Source organism: Pararge aegeria, chromosome 12 (genome assembly GCF_905163445.1).
Source record: "Pararge aegeria chromosome 12, ilParAegt1.1, whole genome shotgun sequence".
Classification (NCBI taxonomy): Eukaryota; Metazoa; Arthropoda; class Insecta; order Lepidoptera; family Nymphalidae; genus Pararge; species Pararge aegeria.
The window spans coordinates 2,024,659-2,047,254 of record NC_053191.1 but is presented as its reverse complement, the minus strand read 5'-3'; the positions used below and the strand labels follow the sequence as shown (position 1 = coordinate 2,047,254).

Here is a 22,596-nt window from a genome sequence, read left to right as displayed (position 1 = left end):
CGTGGTTACTACACGATTGATGAATTCCTTAACGACAAGGCTGCTTGGAAGCAGGCCACTCCGCTCTCATCTCTCATAAAACAGTAAAATTCTAAAGGTTGTTAAGCTTTAAAATAATGTTGGAAAAGAGCAATCTGCTGGGTTTCTTGCCGGCTCTTCTCAGTGGAATCTGCCTTCCGAACCGGTGGTAGAGTCACCACAAACAGACTGACTTGACGTTTCAAAAGTGCCTATTAATTAGGCCTACTTGAAATAAATGAATTTTGAATTTTGAACGGGCTACTCACACCATCCACTGCGATCACCAGTCCAGCGTGGTGATTATGGGCAAATACTTCTTTTAGGAGTGGACTTTAGTCCGGCAGCTAACTGTTATAGACTGCTGTTTGGGGCTTTAAACCTACGCCTCAGGTTCGTGGACAAAGGGTGACACTTTTTAGGTCGAGTTCATTGCATGACCTGCGAAAGGCTGCTCTGTTTATAGGCAATGCTTTTCCAATGTCATCGGGCGCTTGGTCTGTAAATTGCGTATGATATACTAATCCCTACTAATATTATAAATGTGAATGTAAGTTTGTTTGTTACGCTTTCACGCAAAAACTACTTAGAAACTTTGTACAAATATTCTTGGAAGTGTCAGAAGTAATATAGGATACTTTTTATCCCGACATTAAGCTCGGTTCTTTTGGGGGAGGGGATGAAAGTGTTTGACGATTTTACACCGTAACTCCTACAAATTATAAACGATTTCAATAATTATTTATGTATTATAGAGGTTTAATTTTCCCCAAACTTTGTGTAGATCATTTAAAGCTTAGCGATACAGAATACTTAAATTTTTTATAGAACTACAACATGAAAAAACAAATTCAAACGCAGACGAAGTCGCGGGCAACAGCTAGTATATAATATATTACTATGGGATAACTATGGGCCCCATAAGAAGGCTCAGGATCACTCATTCGGATTTTGGAACTCTCTACAAAAGACCTATGTCCAGCAGTGGACTTCAATCGGTTGAAGTTATGATGATGATGATGATAATAATATACCATTTGTCCGCAGGTTGTATTAGAGGTGGCACACCGCGTCGACCAAGAGGGAGTGGTGGCAGTGGACTCTGTGGTGGAGAAGCTAATCTTCAAGCCGCAGGATGTAGTTTCCATCCGGGCCAAGGACTCGGACCTGGAGTACGCCACGCACGACGTGTTCCAGACTGACAGCGCTATATCTAACAAGTTTAACGGTTAGTCTGCCATCACCGTTCACTGTGGTCTCTCTTGTTGACTATACCAAAGAGTAGTAATGTTTTTTTTTTCATTATTCGTTTTTCGCATTGATCGACCACCGAGGCACAATTGTATTTGTTAAGTTGTGCCCATGGACAGACAAAGACTAGGCACCTAACTTTAGCCCAGAAATTTTATTTATTTATTTAATAGGAAGCTAACTTTATATACAATGCCATAAATCTATTATAAACATTATGGTAATATTATAAATTATAAATTGTATACCCAACTTTCAGGCTATATCTGCATGCATTATGAAATGTAGACGTTCTTCAATGTAAAGAAAATAATACTTAAGGGATAAATTTTAAAATACAAAAGATACTAAAAATTCAAATAAAAATAAAAGATGTCTGAGATGATGATTCTGAGTCCAATGCCGTGGGTTCGATTCCCACAGCTGGAAAATGTTTGTTTGACGAACATGAATATTTTTCAGTGTCTGGGTGTATATAGTATAAGTATTTATCTATATTATTCATAAAAATATTCATCAGGCATCTTAGTACCCATAACACAAGCTACGCTTAATTTGGGGCTAGATGACGTTTTGTATATTTATTTATTATTATCATAAATACGAAAGTGTGTTTGTTTTTCCTCTCTGCATGCCCTAACTAAGCAACTAATCAAATTGATTTTTGGTAAAGAGTTAGCTAATAGGACTTTAACCTTAATCAATACAGCATGCATCAGCTATTTATAAAAATTTGGTTATAAATTTTCATTTCCAGGTAACGGTCGGTCAGCAGAAGACAGACTCCTAGAGCCTTGGGACGGGTGCGAGGCCGAGGCCAGCGACACGCCCTCCCTCAACGGCGACGCGCGGCTCGACGACCTCGAGCTTGACCACCGCGCCAACGGCTGGGACGCCAACGACATGTTCCGCAAGAACGAGGAGGTGTACGGCGTCCACAGCACGTACGACCACTCGCTCGCGGGCTACACGCTGCCGCTGCAGAGGAAGGACACACAGGACTATAGGTGACTCCTAATCCCACTTCTGCGGCCATATTTTTTAATTATTGGATAAATTCAAATTCAAAAATTGATTATTCACGCAGGCGTATTACAGGCACTTATGAAGTGTTCATACATATATGTGTACAAATAGTGGGGTGTTGGTATTACTTCGCTCGCCAAATTAAACATAAAGCTACGAAGGTTCAAGAAGAGCCAACAAAAAACTTAGCCGGTTTTTTTTGTTATCACCATCTCACAGTCAATTAATATGCAGCCCTAGTAACCATATTAATAAAATATGGGTATGAGCACGCGTTACTTTGCGTAAATCCATGATTTACAATGAATATTAAACTTATTTTGCTATACTCCGAAAAAAGCAGGGAAAACTGTACGCTGTAATTTAAAATTTCCTCTAGAGTACACTGCCAAAGATCTGTTTGTTGTGGTATATAATGATACCCACCCTGGAATCTGCATCTAGAGCAAGAAAGTCGGTGACGATTCTCTAAACATTATTTTGTTGTACAGGGACGCAGAAGCCAAAGCAGAAGAGATAGCCGCAGAGATAGAAAGCACGCCTTCGTACAAGGCTCGTATAGAGCTCGAGAACGGCGACGAAGAAGAGCGGTTCGCGGCCGTCGTGAGGCCCGCCGCCGCAGTCGACTCCGGGAAGTACGTCATACCCAACAAGAGAAAGAACATGCAGGTGAGTTGTGTGCTCTATGGGACCTTCATACAACCCTTATATCACTTCAATTTAGCCCTCAACTAATAGATCAGCTAGTTTGGTCGAAAATTGTGGGTAAAAGGGCCGGACGTATGAGAAAAAATGCCGGATACCCTTCTTATGAAATCCAACAATAAAAGTTTATTTTTAAATCGGACCAATAGTTCCGAGATCATCGCGTTCAAGTAAACAACCAAAAATCAAAGCTTTATACAACGTGTAACCGAATAATGAATAATATTGAAGGATGCATAAGAAATCACCCTGTAAAAATATGAATATATGAAGAAGTAATGTTTCACTACAAACGAATTCAAAACATTCTATTTGTTTACATATGACCACCCTATAGAAGATAAAAACCCGACACGTGCATAGTACCTACGCTACGCGTAGCGTAATATTGCATTTGATGCCAGGGCTGTATCTGGTTTCTTTCAGTTAAAACTATGGCAGTGGTTTACACAAAAGCTATTAGGGTTTTTGTTTCACAGATGTCTCAGAGACAATACATAATCAGTGGCATTTATAGAGGGTATGCACAGGGTATGCAGATGATATAAAATGAAAGAAATGTCCAGTACGAGCTTTAAATACTTAAGGGTAGGCTTTATATAACACTTACATTGCCTATCCTTACCTTTTTTTAATTCTTACTGGAGATTTTCTTAATTTTATATCATACCCTGCGCATACCCTCTATGCACGCCACTGTACATAATGTACCTCTAAAGTGGAGTATTATTTCGGTTTTCATTTACACCTATATTAGTATGAGATATGCAAAATGTAACATAATTTTTATATTTCATCCAATGCATCTCTTTTACAGACTGGTAAACTTGTGAAGCCAACGAATAATAACAGCGGGGGCGTGTCGCCCAGCGGGATCGGTGCGAAGCCGCCGGTGTTCGCGCACGCGCCGCCCAAGGACAAGGACCACCGGCCACCGCGGCACCACCTCACGCCGCCCTCGGACAGGAGGCCGGAGGAGCAACCGGTAACACGCAGCACTTATATATTATATCCTATTTAAACGAGCAATATTATGAAAATTAAACTTAATTTGCTATACTTGAATGAATGAATGAATATACTTTTATTGCACACCACAAATAGTACATAATTCAAAATTCATTTATTTCAAGTAGGCCTAATACAAGCACTTTTGAAACGTCAAGTCTGTCCGTGTGTAGTGACTCTACCACCGGTTCGGAAGGCAGATTCTACCGAGAAGAAGCCGGCAAGAAACTCAGCAGTTGCTCTTTTATTTGGAAAAAAAAGAAATGTATAACAAAACAACGTATACAATTCGCGGCCTTATCGCTACATAGCGATTTCTTCCAGGCAACCAATGGCGAAGATAAAAAGTTGCTATAAAAAAAAAAAAATACCCCGCGAACAGCAGGAGAATCTGTATGGTGTAATTTATAATTTATTAAATCCTTATACTCCACATCAAACAGATCTTCGGCAATGTACCGTCTGCGCACGTTTCGCTCCGAAACCGGAGCATCCTCAGATGTTGACTTTACCAATGAATAATTGTTAATATAAGGATATTAACGATTATTCATCTAGTATTAATAAGCAATCTTACTAATATTATAAATGTGAAAATATATTTGTTTGTCCTTCATTCACGCCCTAAGTAACCAATAAGATATCAACTTGATTTTTGTTTGTTCCCGTAGGTTTGAACTAATATTACAAATGCTAAAATTGGTCACGGTGTGCGCGTTTCATCGGTCTTTTCAGCTATAATTGTAACAATAAATATATATTTCGTGCATCTCAGACACGGCTCTCACGATTTTTAAGAAGTTTGGTATTTAGATAAGTATTGCTTCTTCAGTCTATTAACTGCATTTCATTCGTTGTCCCCAGTTGCAAAGCCCAGTATCAACAAACGCGACCCCACCAGGCGTGCCCAACCCGGGTCAGCTGAACAACCCCAACAACCCCGGCGGCGCGGGGCCCGCCAGCGGGGGCAAGAGCTACGCGGCGCAGGCTGCCGGCTACCACTCGCCGCACGCGCCGCCCTTCCCGCACCACCCGCACCCGCACGCGCACGCGCAGCACGTACCGCACGCAGCGCACGTGCCGCACGCACAGTTAGTATTCCACCATTCATCCTACAGTAGGGGCTGCCATGCTCATGCAATTGAACTAGTATTTAACGTGCTGTGCAAATTGAACTTGCTCTAATTCTAATTCGTTTTTTTGGCGATATGCTTTTGATCTAGTCTAGCTTTGTGACTCGAGCTCATCCTGGGAAGTACTACTGACAAGCTGCAATGCTGTGTTCCGTTCTGTGAACGGCATGGTTGCCGGTATAATTCGGCACATGAGGCTTAATACCTACCTCTCAGGTTGATGGACACTAACGGCACTTTTTAGGACGTGGTGCCTGCCTTGCGAAGTGTTGCTCTGTTTGGTTGCGATGGTTTTGAGCTTACCATCAGGTGGCCATTTGCTGTGTTCGTCAATTATTACTATTTAAAAAACACATTATAAATTTTTATCCCCCATAAAGTCTGACACACACTTTTTCTTCTGAGTAACTGTTGTTTGTTTGTGCAACACAGAGTGCCGAGTGGGAAACTCAACGGAGAGCCCCGGGTAGCACCATTGCCGCGTCAGGGGTTTCCACCACACCATCACCACGTATGTATATAATCATAGTACAGAATATTCAGTTGCGGGCATAGATGGTATGCAGATAATATAAAATAAAGAAAATATCCAGTACGGGCTGTATAAAATTAGGGTAGGCATTTTATAATTTTTACAATACCAATCCTTATGTTTTTAAAACACGTACTGGAGATTTTTTTCATTGTATATCATCTGCTCACTTAGTGCATACCCTGTGAATACCTTTAATGCACGCCACTGAGAATATCATTTTTATGGGCGGGTTAAAGAGCTTCAAATGATTATGTGTCTTAATATCTGCGTGCAGAACCCCCCGCCAGGAGTGGAGCACGCGCGACCGCCGCGACATCACGCGCCGCCGCCGGAGCCGCGCCGGCAGGACGAGGTTCAGGTCACTACCACTCACTTGTTTACACCAAGCTTTATACAGCTAACTTCAGGTCACTACCACTCTTTGCCCACAAGCATTGTAGACTCATTATATTACTATAATTGACTTGTTTACACCAAGCGTTATATAGCTAACTTCAGGTCACTACCACTCGTTGCCAACAAGCATTGTAGACTCATCATCAGATTACTATAATTCACTTGTGTACACCAAGCGTTATATAGCTAACTTCAGGTCACTACCACTCGTTGCCATTATGCTTTGTTTACTTATCATCAGATTACTGTAATTCACTTGTTTACATCAAATCTTGATGTATCTAGTTCGAGGTCACCATCAATAACTAGTTTACAAGAAGCCTTTGTAACAAATACTATATTTAGATTACTAAGATTATTTTTTCACACGAAGCCCTTATTAACCTAATTTTAGGTTATATTACTACGACTCACTAGTTTACTCCAAGCTTTATAGACCTAGTTCCGGTCACTGTAACACATTGGTTTACACCAAGTGTTTTATAGCTGACTTCAGGTATCTTTCACACACTTATACTTCAAGCAGCTTCTTTATACAATGTGTGAATGAAAACCGAAATAATATTACAGAGGCTTTAGAGGTACATTATTTACTGTCTCTGAGACTTATCTGTGAAACCGAATTGCTAATAGTTTTGAGTAAACTATTCCCATAGTTTTTACTAAAAGAAATTAAATACAGCCCTAACACCACATGCAAAAGTGAAATACGGGTCGATCTTTTATCTTCAATAGGGTTGTCATAAGTAAAATCTGAGTTGAATTCGTTTGTATGGAAAAATATGCTTCTTATCATTTAAATTTTTTACAGGGTGATTCCTTATGAAATATACTTATGCACCAACAGTATTTCGTAATTCCGTCACACGTTCTTTAAAAAAAAAAAAAAAAAAAACGTGTGACGGAATAATTACTTAGCTACAAATCGCTATAATTCACTTGTTTACACCTAGATCAATATATATACAGATTATTTTATATAATAAGAATTAAAAATATGCCAGTAGAGAAAGGAAATTCACCAAATTGCATTACTACGATAATGCCAACTAATCATATACCATACGTGCAGGAACTACGCAAATTCGGGCAGGAGTTCAAACTAGTATCCTCGCCAGCGCCGTCAGCACCACCGCCACAGGCTCCGCCTCCTCAGCCGCAGCCGCAACTACAACCGCAACCGCAGCCGCAACCCCAACCACCCGTCGTCTCAATGCCTCCTCCGGTATTTATAGTTCACTTCAACTGCTTTCTAAATATATGATTTCAGATTAGTAGCCTCCTCAGCCACAGCCGCAACAATAACCGCAGCTGCAACTACCAACGTTGCTATGCCTCTGGTGTTTGTAGTTCACTTTAACTGTAACTAAATATTTATATTCAAACTGGTATCCTCGCCTCGTAAGCGGTGATAGGGAGGTCAAGTTCGGATCCTAGCACACACTAACTTTTTTAAGTTATGTGCGTTTTAAGTCATAATAATATCTTTTGCTTCAACGGTGAAGGAAAAAAATGTAAGGAAACCTGCATGTCTGAGAATTCTACATAATGTTCTCATAGGTATGTGGAGTCTGCCAATCCGCACTGAGCCAGCGTGGTGGATTTAGGCCTTAACCCCTTCTCATTGTTGAAGGAGGCCCGTGCTCTGTAGTCGGCCGGTAATGGGTTGATGTGTTGTATCCCCGCCGGCATCTTTAGAACCACCACAACACATTCCAGAGCCGCAATCAAGCCGTTAAGCACCCCAGGGAGCCAGCCATCGTCGTCTAAAGTGCCGCCTGCAGTATTTGTAGCTTACTTTAACAAACTACTTATCCAGTACTTCTGTCCCTGCAGCGTAGCATTAATGCAGATTGACGTCAAACGAGCGAATGCTCTTTCTATCCCCACTCTATTAAATTATTAGATGTAGAGCATTTTATCGTTCTTCTGTCTGCGCGTTCGCAAGATTCTATGGATGTTGTAAATGAACTTGTTGGAAACAGCATAAGAGCGTACGTATATCAATAAATAAGAAAGGTAAAACGTTTTTGTTTCTCTGTCACACAGCAGCAGACGTCCGGGACGTCGAGTCCGCCCGAAGTGTCCGCAAACGTGGGCGCGCCGTCGTCCCCGCCCAAGCGCGAGCGCGTGCACAAGCCGCACCCGCACCCGCACGCGCCGCACCTGCACGCGCAGCACCCGCACGTGCCGCACGAGCCCGCGCCGCAGCCCGCGCCCGTGCCGCTGTCTACGCCCGCACCGCCCCCGCCCACTGCACACCATAAGGTTTATACTTATGCACCCTTTAACAGTATATCGTCATTTACGTTACATGTTGTATACTTAGCTACAAATCGCTATAAATTATTTGTTTACACCAAATGTTGGACACTTAACTTCAGGTCAATATATACAGTCAAACCTGGGTTAGTGAGATCTGGATAAGTGAGAAAACTCTATAAGTGAGAGAAATAGCCAGGATCCGTCATTTTAAGCTCCCAAAACCTCTATTAGCGAGAAACAGAAACCTTTGTAAGAGAGAGTCGTTTTTCCCTCATAGCCCTCCGTAAGTGAGACTGCTACTTATCTTTACCTCTATAAGCGACAGTCGAGCAAGCAATATTCGACAAAATTTATGAGTTAGAGAAAAACATTCAAAATACAAAAACAGAAACCCAAACGAAATTGACGGATTTTTTTAAATGTAAATAGGTTCTAAATAAAATAAAATTACATCGTGCATGAATATATGTCTTGTTATTGCTGCGTACCTCTATAAGAGAGAAACGCTACCCATGTACCTGCATTAGCGAGAAACTCGGTTTAGTGAGAAACCGCTATAAGCGAGAATGAGATTGTGCTCCCTTGAACTCACGCTTATCCAGGTTTGACTGTATACAGATTATTTATATAATAAGCATGTCATTAGGTATATACGCACCGTCAACATTTAAATTATTAACGAGTGGTTGCCAGCGACTTTATCCGCGTACAACTTCCAAATTTTTCATAAATAAAATAATTAATTAAATGTACTATGACAATACACACATCGCCATCTAGCCCCAAAGTAAGCGTACCAAGTAAATACATCAAGACACACGACAGTGTGTCAGTCAAGGTCCAGCCAAGAATAAGGAACTGGTTTTCATTTTCAGTGTTCCTAAAAAAGTGTTGCTCTAGCTTCATAGCTTAATATAAATTTACTGTGAGATGATGATAACAAAAAAAAAAATTACCCGGCTAAGTTTGTTGTGGGCTCTTCTTAGACCAGAGCGCGTTTGGAACCCTCGTAGCTTTCGATTTAAGTTGACGAACAAAGTTATCACCATCCCCTTACAATTATTTAAACAAATATGTATGAACGCTTCATAAGCCTGTGATAGGCCTACATGAATAAATAAATTTTGAAATTTGAATTTGATGTATATGGACGGAAGATGTTTAATTTTTTTTTAAATAAGGTTGGCATGAGTCTGGTTTTATTTATATGAACTATTTGTAGTATTAAACGATACCTTCGCCCGCAGCCACCTCCAGTACCAAAGCCCGAAGAGCCTCTCGCGGAGGAGCGCTCTCCCGCGTCGAGCTCCCCTCCCTCGTCCGCGTCGCCCGGCGTGGAGCGAGTGGTGGCCGTGACCCTCAAGAAGAGCACCCTCAACCCCAACGCGAAGGAGTTCAGCCCCAGCGCGAAACCCTTCACGCCCCGGAGCCCCACCACACCTAGTCACAGCAGGTACATACTGTTGATCTTTACAACTTTACTTTTTAAATATCATGTTTCTTTGTCCGATTTGGGCCACGGTGCTCAGTCTCCAGAGGTTTATTCAACTATGCGGGAGATATAAGATGCGTATACACATGTGCACCATCTATTCACGCTGTCTCATATTCGATGGGAGGGCAGCTCCGACATGACCGACACCTTAACGTGCTCTCCGAGGCACGGGGACGAATAGACGCAAATTTTTAAACTCCAGGCCTATACTAATAATTCTTGATGAAAACCTCAATACATTGGCCTGACCCGATATTTCACCCGAAAATTGTGGACCTTGTGATCTGCAAGCGAGCATGCTCACCACTTTATAAACGGTGCAGTATATCGTCATTATTCATTAACAATCCTTCTCATCCTTTAACTGCCCCTAGAATTAGAAGGGATTTTTGGCTATAGGCCACCACGCTTGCCAAGTTCGGATTGGTCTTCACACGAGATTAAGCAGAACAAACAAACAATATTTAAGAATTAATGCTAATTTTATATACCATGTAGTTAGCAAAAGCTAACTTCAATGTATTGATATGTTATTATATTTATAAATAATAAATGTTAATGATATTTATCCATATCGCTATTCTTGTGAGCTCATAGTGTTTAATCTTCCACAGGCCGCACACACCAGGCACGCCACAAGGCGTGGGCGGTGGCGGCGTTGGCGTGGGCGGAATGGGCGTGGGCATAGGCCTGGGCGGCGTCAACGTCATGGGCGCCGGCGTCAGCTACGTGCCCGCGCCACCTCCGCCTCCACACATGGTGAATATGAACTTCTGGAAGTGACTAAGTACATTCGACGCGCACAAGCTCATGAATGCACTAATAAAACATGCACAGAGTTAAGATTTACACCTGAGAATTATGACTAATGGCTCCGTCAACTCTTCGCTAACTATAGGTTTAACTATAGGTTCTATTCCTGACCGTCTTCGTAATTGAATGGTCGAAATCGTCCTTTGTTCCCTGGATTACTCCAGCCAGCCGAGCTCACATATAGGCGGTCAAACTAAAAGTTTTAGTTTTTCAACTAAAAGTGGGCGATGCAAATTGTCAATAGTAACAAACCCTATATTAAGTCGGTGTGACTGATCAATATTATTATTATTGTATCCTTAACTTCAGTTACAATCAAGCTGCTATAGTGGGCCATATGGCGACCTTGTGGCCACTATGAACTGTATGGAATACGGTAGCTAGTAAAGGGGAAGGTTTGCCTGTAATCACCACGCTGAGCAGACGTGTTGGTGATCGCAGTGGATACTAGTAGCACTGAGGATTCTGTTGCCCGCTCTCCGTTATTTTCCCTTAGTCGCCTCGTACGACACCCGCTGGAATTGGAGAGGTGGTAATAAGTATTCTGATCTGCCGTCACGACACGGCGGTACCAAGGCGTTACCTGGTAACGTTTCCAAAAGAGATCAAAGTCTCATGATATCTGCCGTGACAAAATAGCCTCTAAAATATAAAGCTCATGGTTGTTATTCGCTTGACAGATGACTGCTGTGCCGTACGCGATGCTCACAGCAGCAGCGGCGGCCGCTCAACAGCCGCCCGCATACTTACCTCATCCCCACCCCGTGAGTATCAATTGACTCTTATTAACTCTCTCTCTCATCTCTCATATCTCTTTCGTACTTTAACGATACAGAGTGCCTAGTGAGTTTTCTATCTACGTTTACTTATTTGAATGTTAGCTACGATTTGTATGGTATCATTTACCCAATAATAGTTACTACACGATTAATGAATTCCCTAACGACAAGGCTGCTAGGAAGTAGGCCACTCCGCTCACATCTTTCACAGAACAGAAATATACTAAAGATAAAATGATGGTGGAAAAGAGCAATCTGCTGAGTTTCTTGCCGGCTCTTTTCAGTGGAATCTGCCTTCCGAACCGGTAGTAGAGTCACTACAAACAGAATGACTTGACGCTTAAATTGGGGCTAGATGGCGATGTGTGTATGTAAAAAAAAAAAAAAAAGTGCTTCTAAACTAGACCTACTTGAATACATGTTTTTTTTTTTTGTATATTGTATCTAAAGAGCGGCATCTAGTGACAGTTCTGTTTCCCGGTATTGTAATTATATGGAGCTCCTTCGATACCATATAACCCGTAGTTAACTTTCACGCATGCTAATAAGTAAACGTAATCAATCATACACTAGGCAGATGACAAAACACGTCGTCTTAAATCATAAGAAAGTCTTACGACACGGTATTTTGTACTAAAATACTTGACTTAACAAGAAATATATTCAAATAAATAGCGTGTCTAGGTGGATTTTCTACAAGTCAACAATGATAAAGTCTAGCGCTTGACTGCTGTAATTACTTACCTGATTGTGAGTGGTAACTGATGATACAGTCTAAGATGGAACTTAGTTACCTGTGTTACCTGTATAAGATGTCTATTCACTCATTCATTGAAAGATATATTAGATAATGGGGTAGATAAAAGCTGGAAATGCATTATGCAATGTGTGTTAAACATGTCTTCTGTAGTGATATTTTTCTAACTTATAATGTAAACAATCTTTTTATAACTTTTTATTATAAAGTGTGTTTTAAAAATACACAATAATTATTTTTAAATTGAAAAAAAAACGACTTCAACGTACTAGCCTAGGAGCTAAAAAGCAAAAAAAAAAAATACTACTTTGGGTTACGTTGTTGTTGATTTTTTAATAAAAGCTCAACCGATTTCGATAAAGTTCAACGAGACCACCTGGAAAGTTTACTGTTTATTCAGGCGTCTTCAAGTAATCGGAAAAAAAGTTTCCGACGAATTGAGAACCTCCTCCCTTTTTAAGTCGGTAAAAAATAACATAAGACAAACAAAAAGAAACGAATTTTCTCAATGTCAGTGTGTTGTTATTATTTTCTCAACAAATGTAAATAAACCTTACACTAAAAAACAAACAATACTATTGTTTACATTATGAGACAGGTGAAAAAAAATTTACTATATAAGTATGTCATCGTTCAATGAAATGGGTCGTAAAATTTGAATTCAGAATTTATTTTTCTCTCTAAGCTAGTTAAAATTTAAGATTCACTTTCCTTCATGTAAGAAAAATTCATTCATTCATCCATTCAACATTTACAATCATTAGAGATATATATCACACGCCATCCTCTGTTGTCACCGCCTAAACCGATATTGATAAAACCCCGGGTGGTCAGATGGAGGTGGGGTGCGAGTGCCGGCAGTACGCGCCGCCGTTCCTTGTGCTGGACAAGCGTGAGCGCGACGCGGTGAGCGAGCGGGCTGCGGGGACGATTTTGATGCTACTCTCTACCTTTGATACAATTTTTTCTGAGAAATCTAACAATACGAAAAAACACTACTCTTTCAATAATTCGAATTCTAAATTTATAGTTGGAAAAACCAAGTCCAATGTAAAACTAAGGATACTATATAGAATCATTAAAAAAAAACAACGAATTTCTTGCATAACTTCCCAAAGATTTTTTTTTTACCTTCTACCAGTTGCTAAAATAACTAGTACTGTAATAATTGTTGGCGCGGAATGGCATTGATTTCTGGTTGTTTTCAAATTAAGGAATTTATATCCCGAAATGTAAAAAAAAATTGGTATTTCGTCCTCATACTATTAATGACACAATTCTTGGCAAAGGTATCCTCAGAACCTAATAAAAGATCAAGGTGATTTTCAAAAAACTACTATAACGTTAACGTAAAATGGACCAAAAATCCTTGGTTTAAAGTTTAAATTTGTTTGTGCATCTAAAGTCAGCGCTCCTAACGAAAACGCTGTGAAAAAAAAACATCGGCACTTTATAATAAAAGGATAAGATTCATTTTAATTCTTACGTTATAGGTTTCACATCTACGCTTAAGAGCTGTACGTTAACGTTCTAAGACTAGTAGTATGCATTGAAATTTCTAAATAGTTAAAATGCAGTCTTAAGAAAATCAATTCATTGTTACCTATTTATTAGGAATTCCAATAAGACCAGTAAAGCATTTACTGGTCTTATTGGAATTCCTAATTACTTCAAATGCAGTTAGAATTATTTTAATCTACTTTTGCTGATGTGCCAGAAAGAGAAACACTGTTTTTTTTTCTTGACACTTTAATTATTTAAAGAGATTTAAATTTAAAAAGTTTTTTTTTTCATCAGTACAACTTGGTTTATTTTCCCTGATCTGATCTGATCCCTGACAAACAGATACTGGAACAAACGTTATATCACTTTAAATTAATGTATTATGCAAATTAAGATATTATCTATATATTATATAAAAGACTTGTATTCTTATATAAAGGTAGAGTGAAGTATTCAATATCGTACACGTCCCGCGACCCTGAGTGTGTGTGTACCCGCCACTTTGTCCCAACATAACATACATTTTCGTTTTGGTTCCCTTGTCTCTATATAACCAGCCTGTGATTGCGCTATATAATCTGTCTTATCCCGCAATGTACATTTCACGAACTGTTTCCCTACGTACTCGGGTCAACGGTACTCGGGTCAACGGGATCCGACGGAACTTCGTCCGCGATTACTTACTTTTCCTCGAATGAAAAGTATCCTATGTCGACCTCCAGGATTCTAGCTATCTCTATACAAAATTACGCCAAGATCGGTTGATTTGTGAAGCCGTGTTTATGTAGAAAATCCCTTTTTTTTTTTTTTAATGCACCGTGAACTTTACCTTAATGCTTTTTCTAAAAAATATACTATATCCGTCGCCAGGGTAACACAGGTCTTTATGCAAAATGAATGATGAAAATAAACCCTTTTTGCTATTGTGTAATCATTTTATACTTACGACCAACCGGACGTGTATCGGCATAGTGTTTATGTACAGTGAGTCATGCATCTTTATAATTAAAAGCAACGAATATTGGATGGAAGCACGCGTTACTTTGCGAAAATCCATGATATATTATGAAAATTAAGCGCTATTTGCTATACTCCGCGAACAGCAGGAGAATCTGATATGTTATTACCCCTAAATGGACTCAATCGTCAGGATTCGTTGCTTATATATTACGAAAATTAAGCTTAATTTGCTATACTCCGCAAAGCAGGAGAATCTTTGTGGTATAATTTATAATTACTTCAATCCTCACACTCCATACCAAACAGATCTTCGGCAATGTAATAACTGTAATAAATTAATATACAAAGATCTGTTTGGTGTGGAGTATAAGGATTGCAGAAATTATAAACTACACCATACAGATTCTCCTGCTTTGCGGAGTATAGCAAATTAAGCTTAATTTTCGTAATATATAAGCAACGAATCCTGACGATTGAGTCGATTTAGGGGTAATAAAATATCAATGTTGACAATTCGTTTCTACAGAAATCTCCTATCTAAACAAAATCTACAGGTTTAAAAGTAGTTTCACATTGTACTTTGTTGTTCTATTGTATAGAAGTAACTATGTCTATATATAATACACAACTTCTACTACGATTACTTTGAACATGTTATTCGCTAAGTATGGTCTAATATATCTTTAAAATTAAACTGTGCCTCCGTAAAACTAATATACATGTTGCTGTGAGTTTTAGTTTGATCCTGTTGTTTTTGTGTGTCTTGAAATAACCTAGCTATAACCGATCAGCTAAGAGTGATATTGCTATAAATTACGTTACATTTTCAGGTATATCGTTGCAAGCACACCGTATTATCCATAGATACATGAAATTCATCCCAGTCTTTATAGTATTATTAGAAGTGCGTTTGGAAATATAAATTTTTTTAAACCTAAGCTTAGATTGACGTAACTAATATCTTCCAATATTTTAAAAGGTCTGAAACGATCTAAAAATAAATATATGTTAAAGATTCGCTGCTCTGAACACTTTCGTCACATTAAAATAAACTCAATGCCATTAATTTGAGTTACTCTAATCTCTCTCTTCAATCTTATACTAATATACAACGTGTAAATGAAGACCGAAATAATATTTCTTACCGGTACATTATGTACTGTCTCTGAGACGTATCTATGAAACCGAAAACCTAATGGTTTTTGATTAAACCACTGCTATAATTTTTATTGAAAGAAATCAAATACAGCCCTAACATCACATGCAAAATTAAAATCATGTTACTCCTGTCACTTTGTTAGGTACGCGTCGCGTAGCGTAGGTACTATGCGCGTGTCGGTCTTTTATCTTCAATAGGGTTGTCATAAGTAAACACTTAAGGATGTTTGAATTCGCTTGTATGGCAAAATAAATATGCTACTTTTGATTTAATATTTTTACATAAGGAGTGGGTGCTCCTAAATACTTATGCACCCTTCAATATTATTTCGTAATTCAGTTACACGTTGTATAAAGCTGAAGGGTTTGTTCGTTTACTTGAACACGATTCAGGAACTACTGGTCCGATTTATAAAATTATTTCCGTGTTGGATAGCCCATTCGTCGAGGAATATAATCACGCTTAGACACACAGGAGCATAGCACCAATGAAGAATGTTTCAAATTAGTTTTTTTTTTTTTCCTTTTAAAAGCTTTCGCTGCGTGCGCTGCGTAAACGGTTAAAATTTCGATAAAATTATGTATAACGCAGTTGTTCTCCTTAAAAGTTCTTAAAATAAGTCCGCGACAGCATATTATGTCTATTTCTTAAGGTTGACTTAAAGGTACGCGGGCAAAGTTGCGAGGGACCGCTAGTAATAAAATATAATCGTACAAAAGGCTTTTTATAAATTTAAAAATAAACTAATTTCTGGAATGTGGCCTTCATAACATTATTCATTATTAAAATAATCACCATATATTACGACACCTCTCCGAAACATCTGTTTATCTCGTCCGGTGTCAATTTGACCAGTTCCTGCGACACCGACCACAATTTTGCCGCGGCAACCTCATCCTCAGCTTTATAAGAGGCTCTCGCAACTTGACAATCCTCAAAATACTTTCCGCTTATCTGATCACATTCATACGAGACCGCCAAATAAACAGATGTCTGCGCCCCTTCAGCTGGAGTCTTAAAGAACGCATAAAGCATGAGACTCCTAATTTTCTCCAAAACCGTTGAGCTCCTGTACAGAGACGTGTTTACTTGTCCAGGATTCAAACTGTTCACATCCACGCCAGCTCCTTCTAGCCGTCTAGCTAACTCCTTACTGAATACTACATTACACAATTTGGTATTAGCGTATGATTGGATATACCCGTATTTTTCACTATTGATATCCTCTAATGTTCCGAACTTGTGCCACGACGATGACACCACTATAACCCGACTGGGCGCCGCTTTTTTAAGCATCGGAATCAAAAGGACTGTTAACAAAAACGGTCCCAAGTAATTTATTTGCAAATCTTTTAAAATTCCATCTTCGGTCCAGTCTCTGGTGGTACAAATAGCGCCGGCATTGTTGATTAGAACGTCCAATTTCGCTTCGGACGCTTCGAGTTCGTTCGAGAATTTTCGGACCGACTCGAGAGATGTCAAATCTAAGTGTATGAAGCGAATTCTTTTGTTATTAGTTTTCCGGATTATTCTTCTTACAGCTTTCTCGCCCTTTTCGTGATTTCGACAAGCGATTATTAGTTTTGCTCCTCTTCTCGCTAGTTCTAAAGCTGTCTCGAAGCCAATACCCCCACTAGCTCCTGTCACTACCACAACTTTACCGCTCATGACAGTGTCGGCGTAGCATTTTCCAGTTGACAGTTTGTTGAAGATCTTTATCGAGAAAAGCACCACTATGGTCCATATTATCAAAAACAACCACATTGTTTTCTAGTTCCGTTGTTATTATTGAATTATAACATGGAATCCAGTTTTTTTTTAAATCAATATTGATTAAAAAGTCCTCGTATAAAACCTGTAACAATAGATTTTTTAAATGTTACATTGTTCACGTACATTCAATTTGTTATCTTAATACGCGATAATCATTTATCACACTAATATTATTTATCCATATGAATGTTTGTTTCTCAATCATAAACGGTTTTTTATAAAATTTAGCACACAGCTTATTTATGTTCTGGATGAACTTATAGGAAACTTTTTAACGATAACTACTTATTCATGTTAACTTCATTGAATAACCGGGAAAAAAATCGATATATTATTTATTCCAATGTCATATTGAACAAGTCAAATGGAAGTTTTATAAACAAACTCTATACATATTATCCAACACTACGTATGAAAGCTTTACCCGCCAACAGCTCAGTGTGTATTTATTTATATCTTAGGTTATTTCTTGTGAATGTGTGTAGCTATAACATTGATGTGTTAAATAATTTAATAAGCCGGTATGATTAGATTCCTCCACCAGAACCAATTTCGCTTAAATTTGTCAAAGAGATATATTTTATCCTGGATTAACACTTAAGCACAGTTTTATGCCGAAAAAATGCACGTTTCCCGCGGGATATACGAAAAATCAAATAAGCGCGGACGAAGCCGCGGGTAGCAGCTAGTATCCTATATAAACGTCTCGCTGCTTTGCACATGACTCCGCTTTTATGGGATAAAATATGCTAGAGCATAGACCCACCACTCTGGCCTAGTGTCAATTGGTGGGCATTAACGATAATCGTCACGTGTGAATTACGGTTTAACGACACCGCCAGTTTCCTAAAGACACTTCCGATAAATTGTACTTATTCTATATGCAAAAAACGTTCTGATATACAAAATCGTGCAATATCAAGAAATCATTAACATACCGGATAACGACTTGTCCTATTCAATGCTGCGATAGTAGTTTTTTTTTCGCACAGATAACCGAATTTTTAATGTTGTCACGAATTAAATAAACATAGGCCTTCTATAAATGCCGGACATTCCTCGTACGGTGATTTGATACGACTGCCGTATGTTTAATACGAAAGGTCGTTAAGCTAGTGAATCGTTTTGCGTCTTTCCGCGTCGATTTTAAATTAATAAGCCAGGCGATTAAATAACCTAGATCTTAAATGAAATTAGTTGTTACTTTCTAATTTATGTGCAATTCATATTTATTTTATAGTTACAATGTCTCATATGCGTGTTACCTTATTTCTCTTCTTTCTTTTTGAATCGAGTTTTAAAAAATAGTAACAATTTAGTGCGTAATTATTAATGTGTGTACGTCGATTTATTGACCTTTTTTTCAATCCATACGATCAATTCGACGTCTATAATTATTTTTGTAGTTTCTCGATAAATAAAATATCGGTTTAATCTATTTTCTTGTATAAGAATTAAATTTTCATCCAATAACATAACGTTTTTTTTAATAGTAGGTATAGAATTTTTGATGGTATATCTACGGTATGCTAAATAAGATTAAGATTTGATAATTAAATTTCATAATAAGCCTTCGTAGATAAACACATATCTTCTTGTTTATAATCGATTAAATATTAATTTAAATTGTATAAAAAATGGACTATGGAATTGTATATTTTACTAACGTAACATACCAGTTTTACCACATTATTTCAACGATTAGGATCAGGGTATAATTTGTAGAAAAAATAAGTTGGATTATTTTATTGTAGTTTTTTTAACTAAAGCGGGGTCCGGAATCCAGATTCTTATCACTTGCCGATCCGATCACCTCTATATCCATTCGATGTACCGTATCACGCTTCGTATCTCATAATGAACACCTCTCAGTTTAGTCTATGGCTACCCGCACTAAGTCAATATTTTTTACCCAATACTTCAATACGCCCAGCACACAGACAATTTTATTGACTATGTGTAGAATATTGGCAATAATATTGTAGTGTGTGCGGGGTGCGTCTATCATACCATCTGTTGTTATCCTTTGATGATCGGACAAGAACCGAGATGTCGCGGAAACAGGCCGTATCGGAGCGCATCGAAATCAAGTATCTATATAATAGTCTAGCGCTGCCAGCCATGGCGGGGCTTGCTCATAATCACCACGCTGGGTAAACGGATTGATGACCTGCTTCTTAAGTTCACAGAGCTCACCGTTGCGCCAGGGTGTTCGTCAAAAATGATCGGATTGAGCCAATCGTACAAATCTTACCCTTAACTTTAAGAAATAGTTATCCCAAGTTTCTGAACTTTAATTAAACGTGGCACTGAAATACCAATAAACTTCGTGTCAAATTTGAATAGTCTAGGAAAATATTACTTAAATTTCTCCAAGGCGAGAATTTAAGTTACGAAGTTCGATTCTTAAGAAATGTTTTATATCATTTGTTAGTGATCACTGATAGTTATCATAAAAACTAGTTCTGTTCGTTCCGTTCGAAATTGTTCGCTATAAAAGAACATACAGCTCTTTTCTATTCCAGTGATTATTGAATAAATTATGTTATCAAAAAGTCAACAGTCTTTCTAAGAGTTATCATATTGTTAACATAAACATGGTCATTTATCGCGTCTGGACTCGGATCTTGGATATACAATATACATGCACCGATCTCGAGAGACGCGCGTGTTCTCTAGGTAGCTGGATAAATAAATACGTAGGTACAGTAACCTGAGCATAGTTCAAAGGAAAATATTTAACAGGATCTTTGATGTGGAGCAAGCAAATCTTATTACGTTGAATTAACCTCTAGGATGCAGGAGCAAGTCCTAACTTTTATGCGTTTGTTTCTAATTTCGTAGTAGATCTTTTCGTGACAGAGTTTGTCCGGGGAAGTACTGCCACTATGTTTACTTTTGCGGACAAACAGCATTGCTATATTCCGCTCTGAAAGGTGTGTTTGCCAGTGTAATTACAGGCACATAAGCTCAACCCCTACGGCTCGGGTTGACAGACATAGGGTGGCACTTTGGACGTGCAAAAGGACGTGTGAAACCCTGCGAAGTATTGCTCTGTTCGAAGGCAATGATTTTCTGTTTACCATCAGCAGGGCTAGCAGTAGGAGATAAAAATTATGTATCCCGATTATATCCCAAAACAGGGGATATAAATAACGTATCCACCTGCTAAAGCACGGAAACATGCAGTAGAAGTTAATCCCAGTTTATTATTACACATGTATTATTTGGATAAATTCAAATTCAAAATTTCTCTATTCATGTAGGCCTATCACATGTACTTATGAAGCGTTCATACATATAATATGTTTACATAATTGTAAGGGGATGGATATTATTTCCACTTGTTCTAAGCTCTAAGAACAATGCTCTAAGCTTTGATAAAGGAGAAGATAAATTTTTTATCCTTTCCCCGGGGAGATGATTGTCTCCTGCCCATGCTAGCCGTGTAGGTGGGCAATCTGTTTTTCAAACAAATTTGCGTTGTACTCATCATCATTCAAAAATATAAAAAAATTAATAAAGCATATAAATAAGCACTTTAAATATTGTCTCTTTTAAACAAACACGACGCGACGTTTCCAGTTGACAGAATCGTCCAAATATCTGTTCTTCCATTACAACTACTAATAACGATTTATGTCTGTAGCTGTACGGCACGGCGATGGGCGGCGGTGCAGGAGTGGCGGGGGGCGCGGGCCAGCACGCACCGATGCAGGCGCAGCCACAGAGGAACTTCAGGAAAGGTAATTGTCTGTGTCCTTCAATTTTCATATTATTAATCATTGGCAACATTTCAAACATAAACCTTAAATCACGCGCGGATTTAGATATATTTATTTGATTCTAGTTGCAATCTCTCTCGAAAAAAACGTCTATTTATTCGATCGCGTGGCTTATTTAACTACTACTTGTATTGAAACGTGAGAGCGCCATCTATTTACAATACTGGGAAACAGTATTGTCACTAGATGGCGCAAAATATCACGTCGATCGTCGATATCGATTGCTGAGCGTTAAAAGGTTGGTTTGTAACTAACTTACAAATCGATTAATATTAAAGGAAGTATATAATATTAAAGCATGAAAAAGTAACCGTAAAGAAGAGTTTTTTTTTTCAAGCAATTTCTAGTAGCATTGTGACAGGCAAACCTAATTTAGCCACCAGATACCAACCACACCTTTTGTTTTAAGTAGTTTTGGTATATTAATAGATCTTATATACTATGTTTTTATATGATTAATTTAGAACTCTGCGTATAAACTGTTTTGGTCTAAATAGAGATATTATAATGAAGATATTTTTAGTCTTTTTTTATTTGAGCATTTTTTTCACAGTACTCCACAGCTCCCTTTACAAAAATCCCACTATACTCCTTTTCAATTCAAAAACTTCAATATACTTCTTTTAATTGGCTTACCGATTATGATCGTGTTAATGATAATATTTCATGGCTTGCCATTGCGATTTTAAGCCACTGCACCGATCATACAAAATTACAGATTACCGAACTCTGAAGTTAAGTTCTGTTTTTTTCTATTACTGTTTTGTTCTGTTCTTAGTTGGTCGTAAGTAAGTTACGAGCTCAAAACACGTTTTCTACAATAAAAACATATTTTAATGTGTTTAAAATTTGAAATGTTGTCAATTGAAATTGTTTTTTTACCGGCATTGCGAATAATGAGGTACTTTTTTGGAGGACTTTAATTAGGAGGAGCTCTTTGAATATCTTCCTACTCCTTAATCTCATCATTATCGAGAAAACTAATTATCTACCGGGTTGTAAGAGTGATTGAAACAGTTGACCGTTTTGTAGCTAATTTTTTGATTCGATGACGGTTTGATGAAGATCTTCGTAGGGAACTCCTCAACTAACAAAAGCAAATCGCTCCCAACAGTTTAATAGTTTCGTTAACAGTGTACTTTCACTCTTTACGCTTTTGTATCCATACTAATATTATAAACTAGTGATTGTCTGCCACTAAGTGCACGTTTGTTTGGTTTATTTTTAGTCTGAAT

General features: G+C 38.4%; 2 protein-coding genes across 2 annotated transcripts in view; one reads left to right on the top strand and one right to left on the bottom strand.

Annotated features, from left to right (window-relative positions):
• LOC120627883 (ataxin-2-like protein) overlaps positions 1 to 22,596 on the top strand; it is a 44,710-nt gene that overhangs the window by 18,718 nt on the left and 3,396 nt on the right. Inside the window, exons 3-16 of the mRNA XM_039895999.1 lie at positions 1,066 to 1,246; positions 2,027 to 2,276; positions 2,787 to 2,964; positions 3,818 to 3,985; positions 4,873 to 5,099; positions 5,574 to 5,652; positions 5,951 to 6,034; positions 7,145 to 7,297; positions 8,122 to 8,340; positions 9,585 to 9,790; positions 10,447 to 10,591; positions 11,326 to 11,409; positions 13,016 to 13,087; positions 21,226 to 21,322. Of these exons, the coding sequence (XP_039751933.1) occupies positions 1,066 to 1,246; positions 2,027 to 2,276; positions 2,787 to 2,964; positions 3,818 to 3,985; positions 4,873 to 5,099; positions 5,574 to 5,652; positions 5,951 to 6,034; positions 7,145 to 7,297; positions 8,122 to 8,340; positions 9,585 to 9,790; positions 10,447 to 10,591; positions 11,326 to 11,409; positions 13,016 to 13,087; positions 21,226 to 21,322 (2,143 nt within the window). The remainder of the gene's footprint in view (positions 1 to 1,065; positions 1,247 to 2,026; positions 2,277 to 2,786; positions 2,965 to 3,817; positions 3,986 to 4,872; positions 5,100 to 5,573; positions 5,653 to 5,950; positions 6,035 to 7,144; positions 7,298 to 8,121; positions 8,341 to 9,584; positions 9,791 to 10,446; positions 10,592 to 11,325; positions 11,410 to 13,015; positions 13,088 to 21,225; positions 21,323 to 22,596) is intronic.
• LOC120628454 (retinol dehydrogenase 11-like) lies at positions 16,560 to 18,643 on the bottom strand. Its single transcript, XM_039896833.1, has 2 exons — positions 18,515 to 18,643; positions 16,560 to 17,658 (listed from the first exon to the last, which is right to left on the bottom strand). Exon 2 carries the CDS (start codon positions 17,565 to 17,567, stop codon positions 16,605 to 16,607), a length of 963 nt encoding a protein of 320 aa, XP_039752767.1. The 5' UTR covers positions 17,568 to 17,658; positions 18,515 to 18,643; the 3' UTR covers positions 16,560 to 16,604.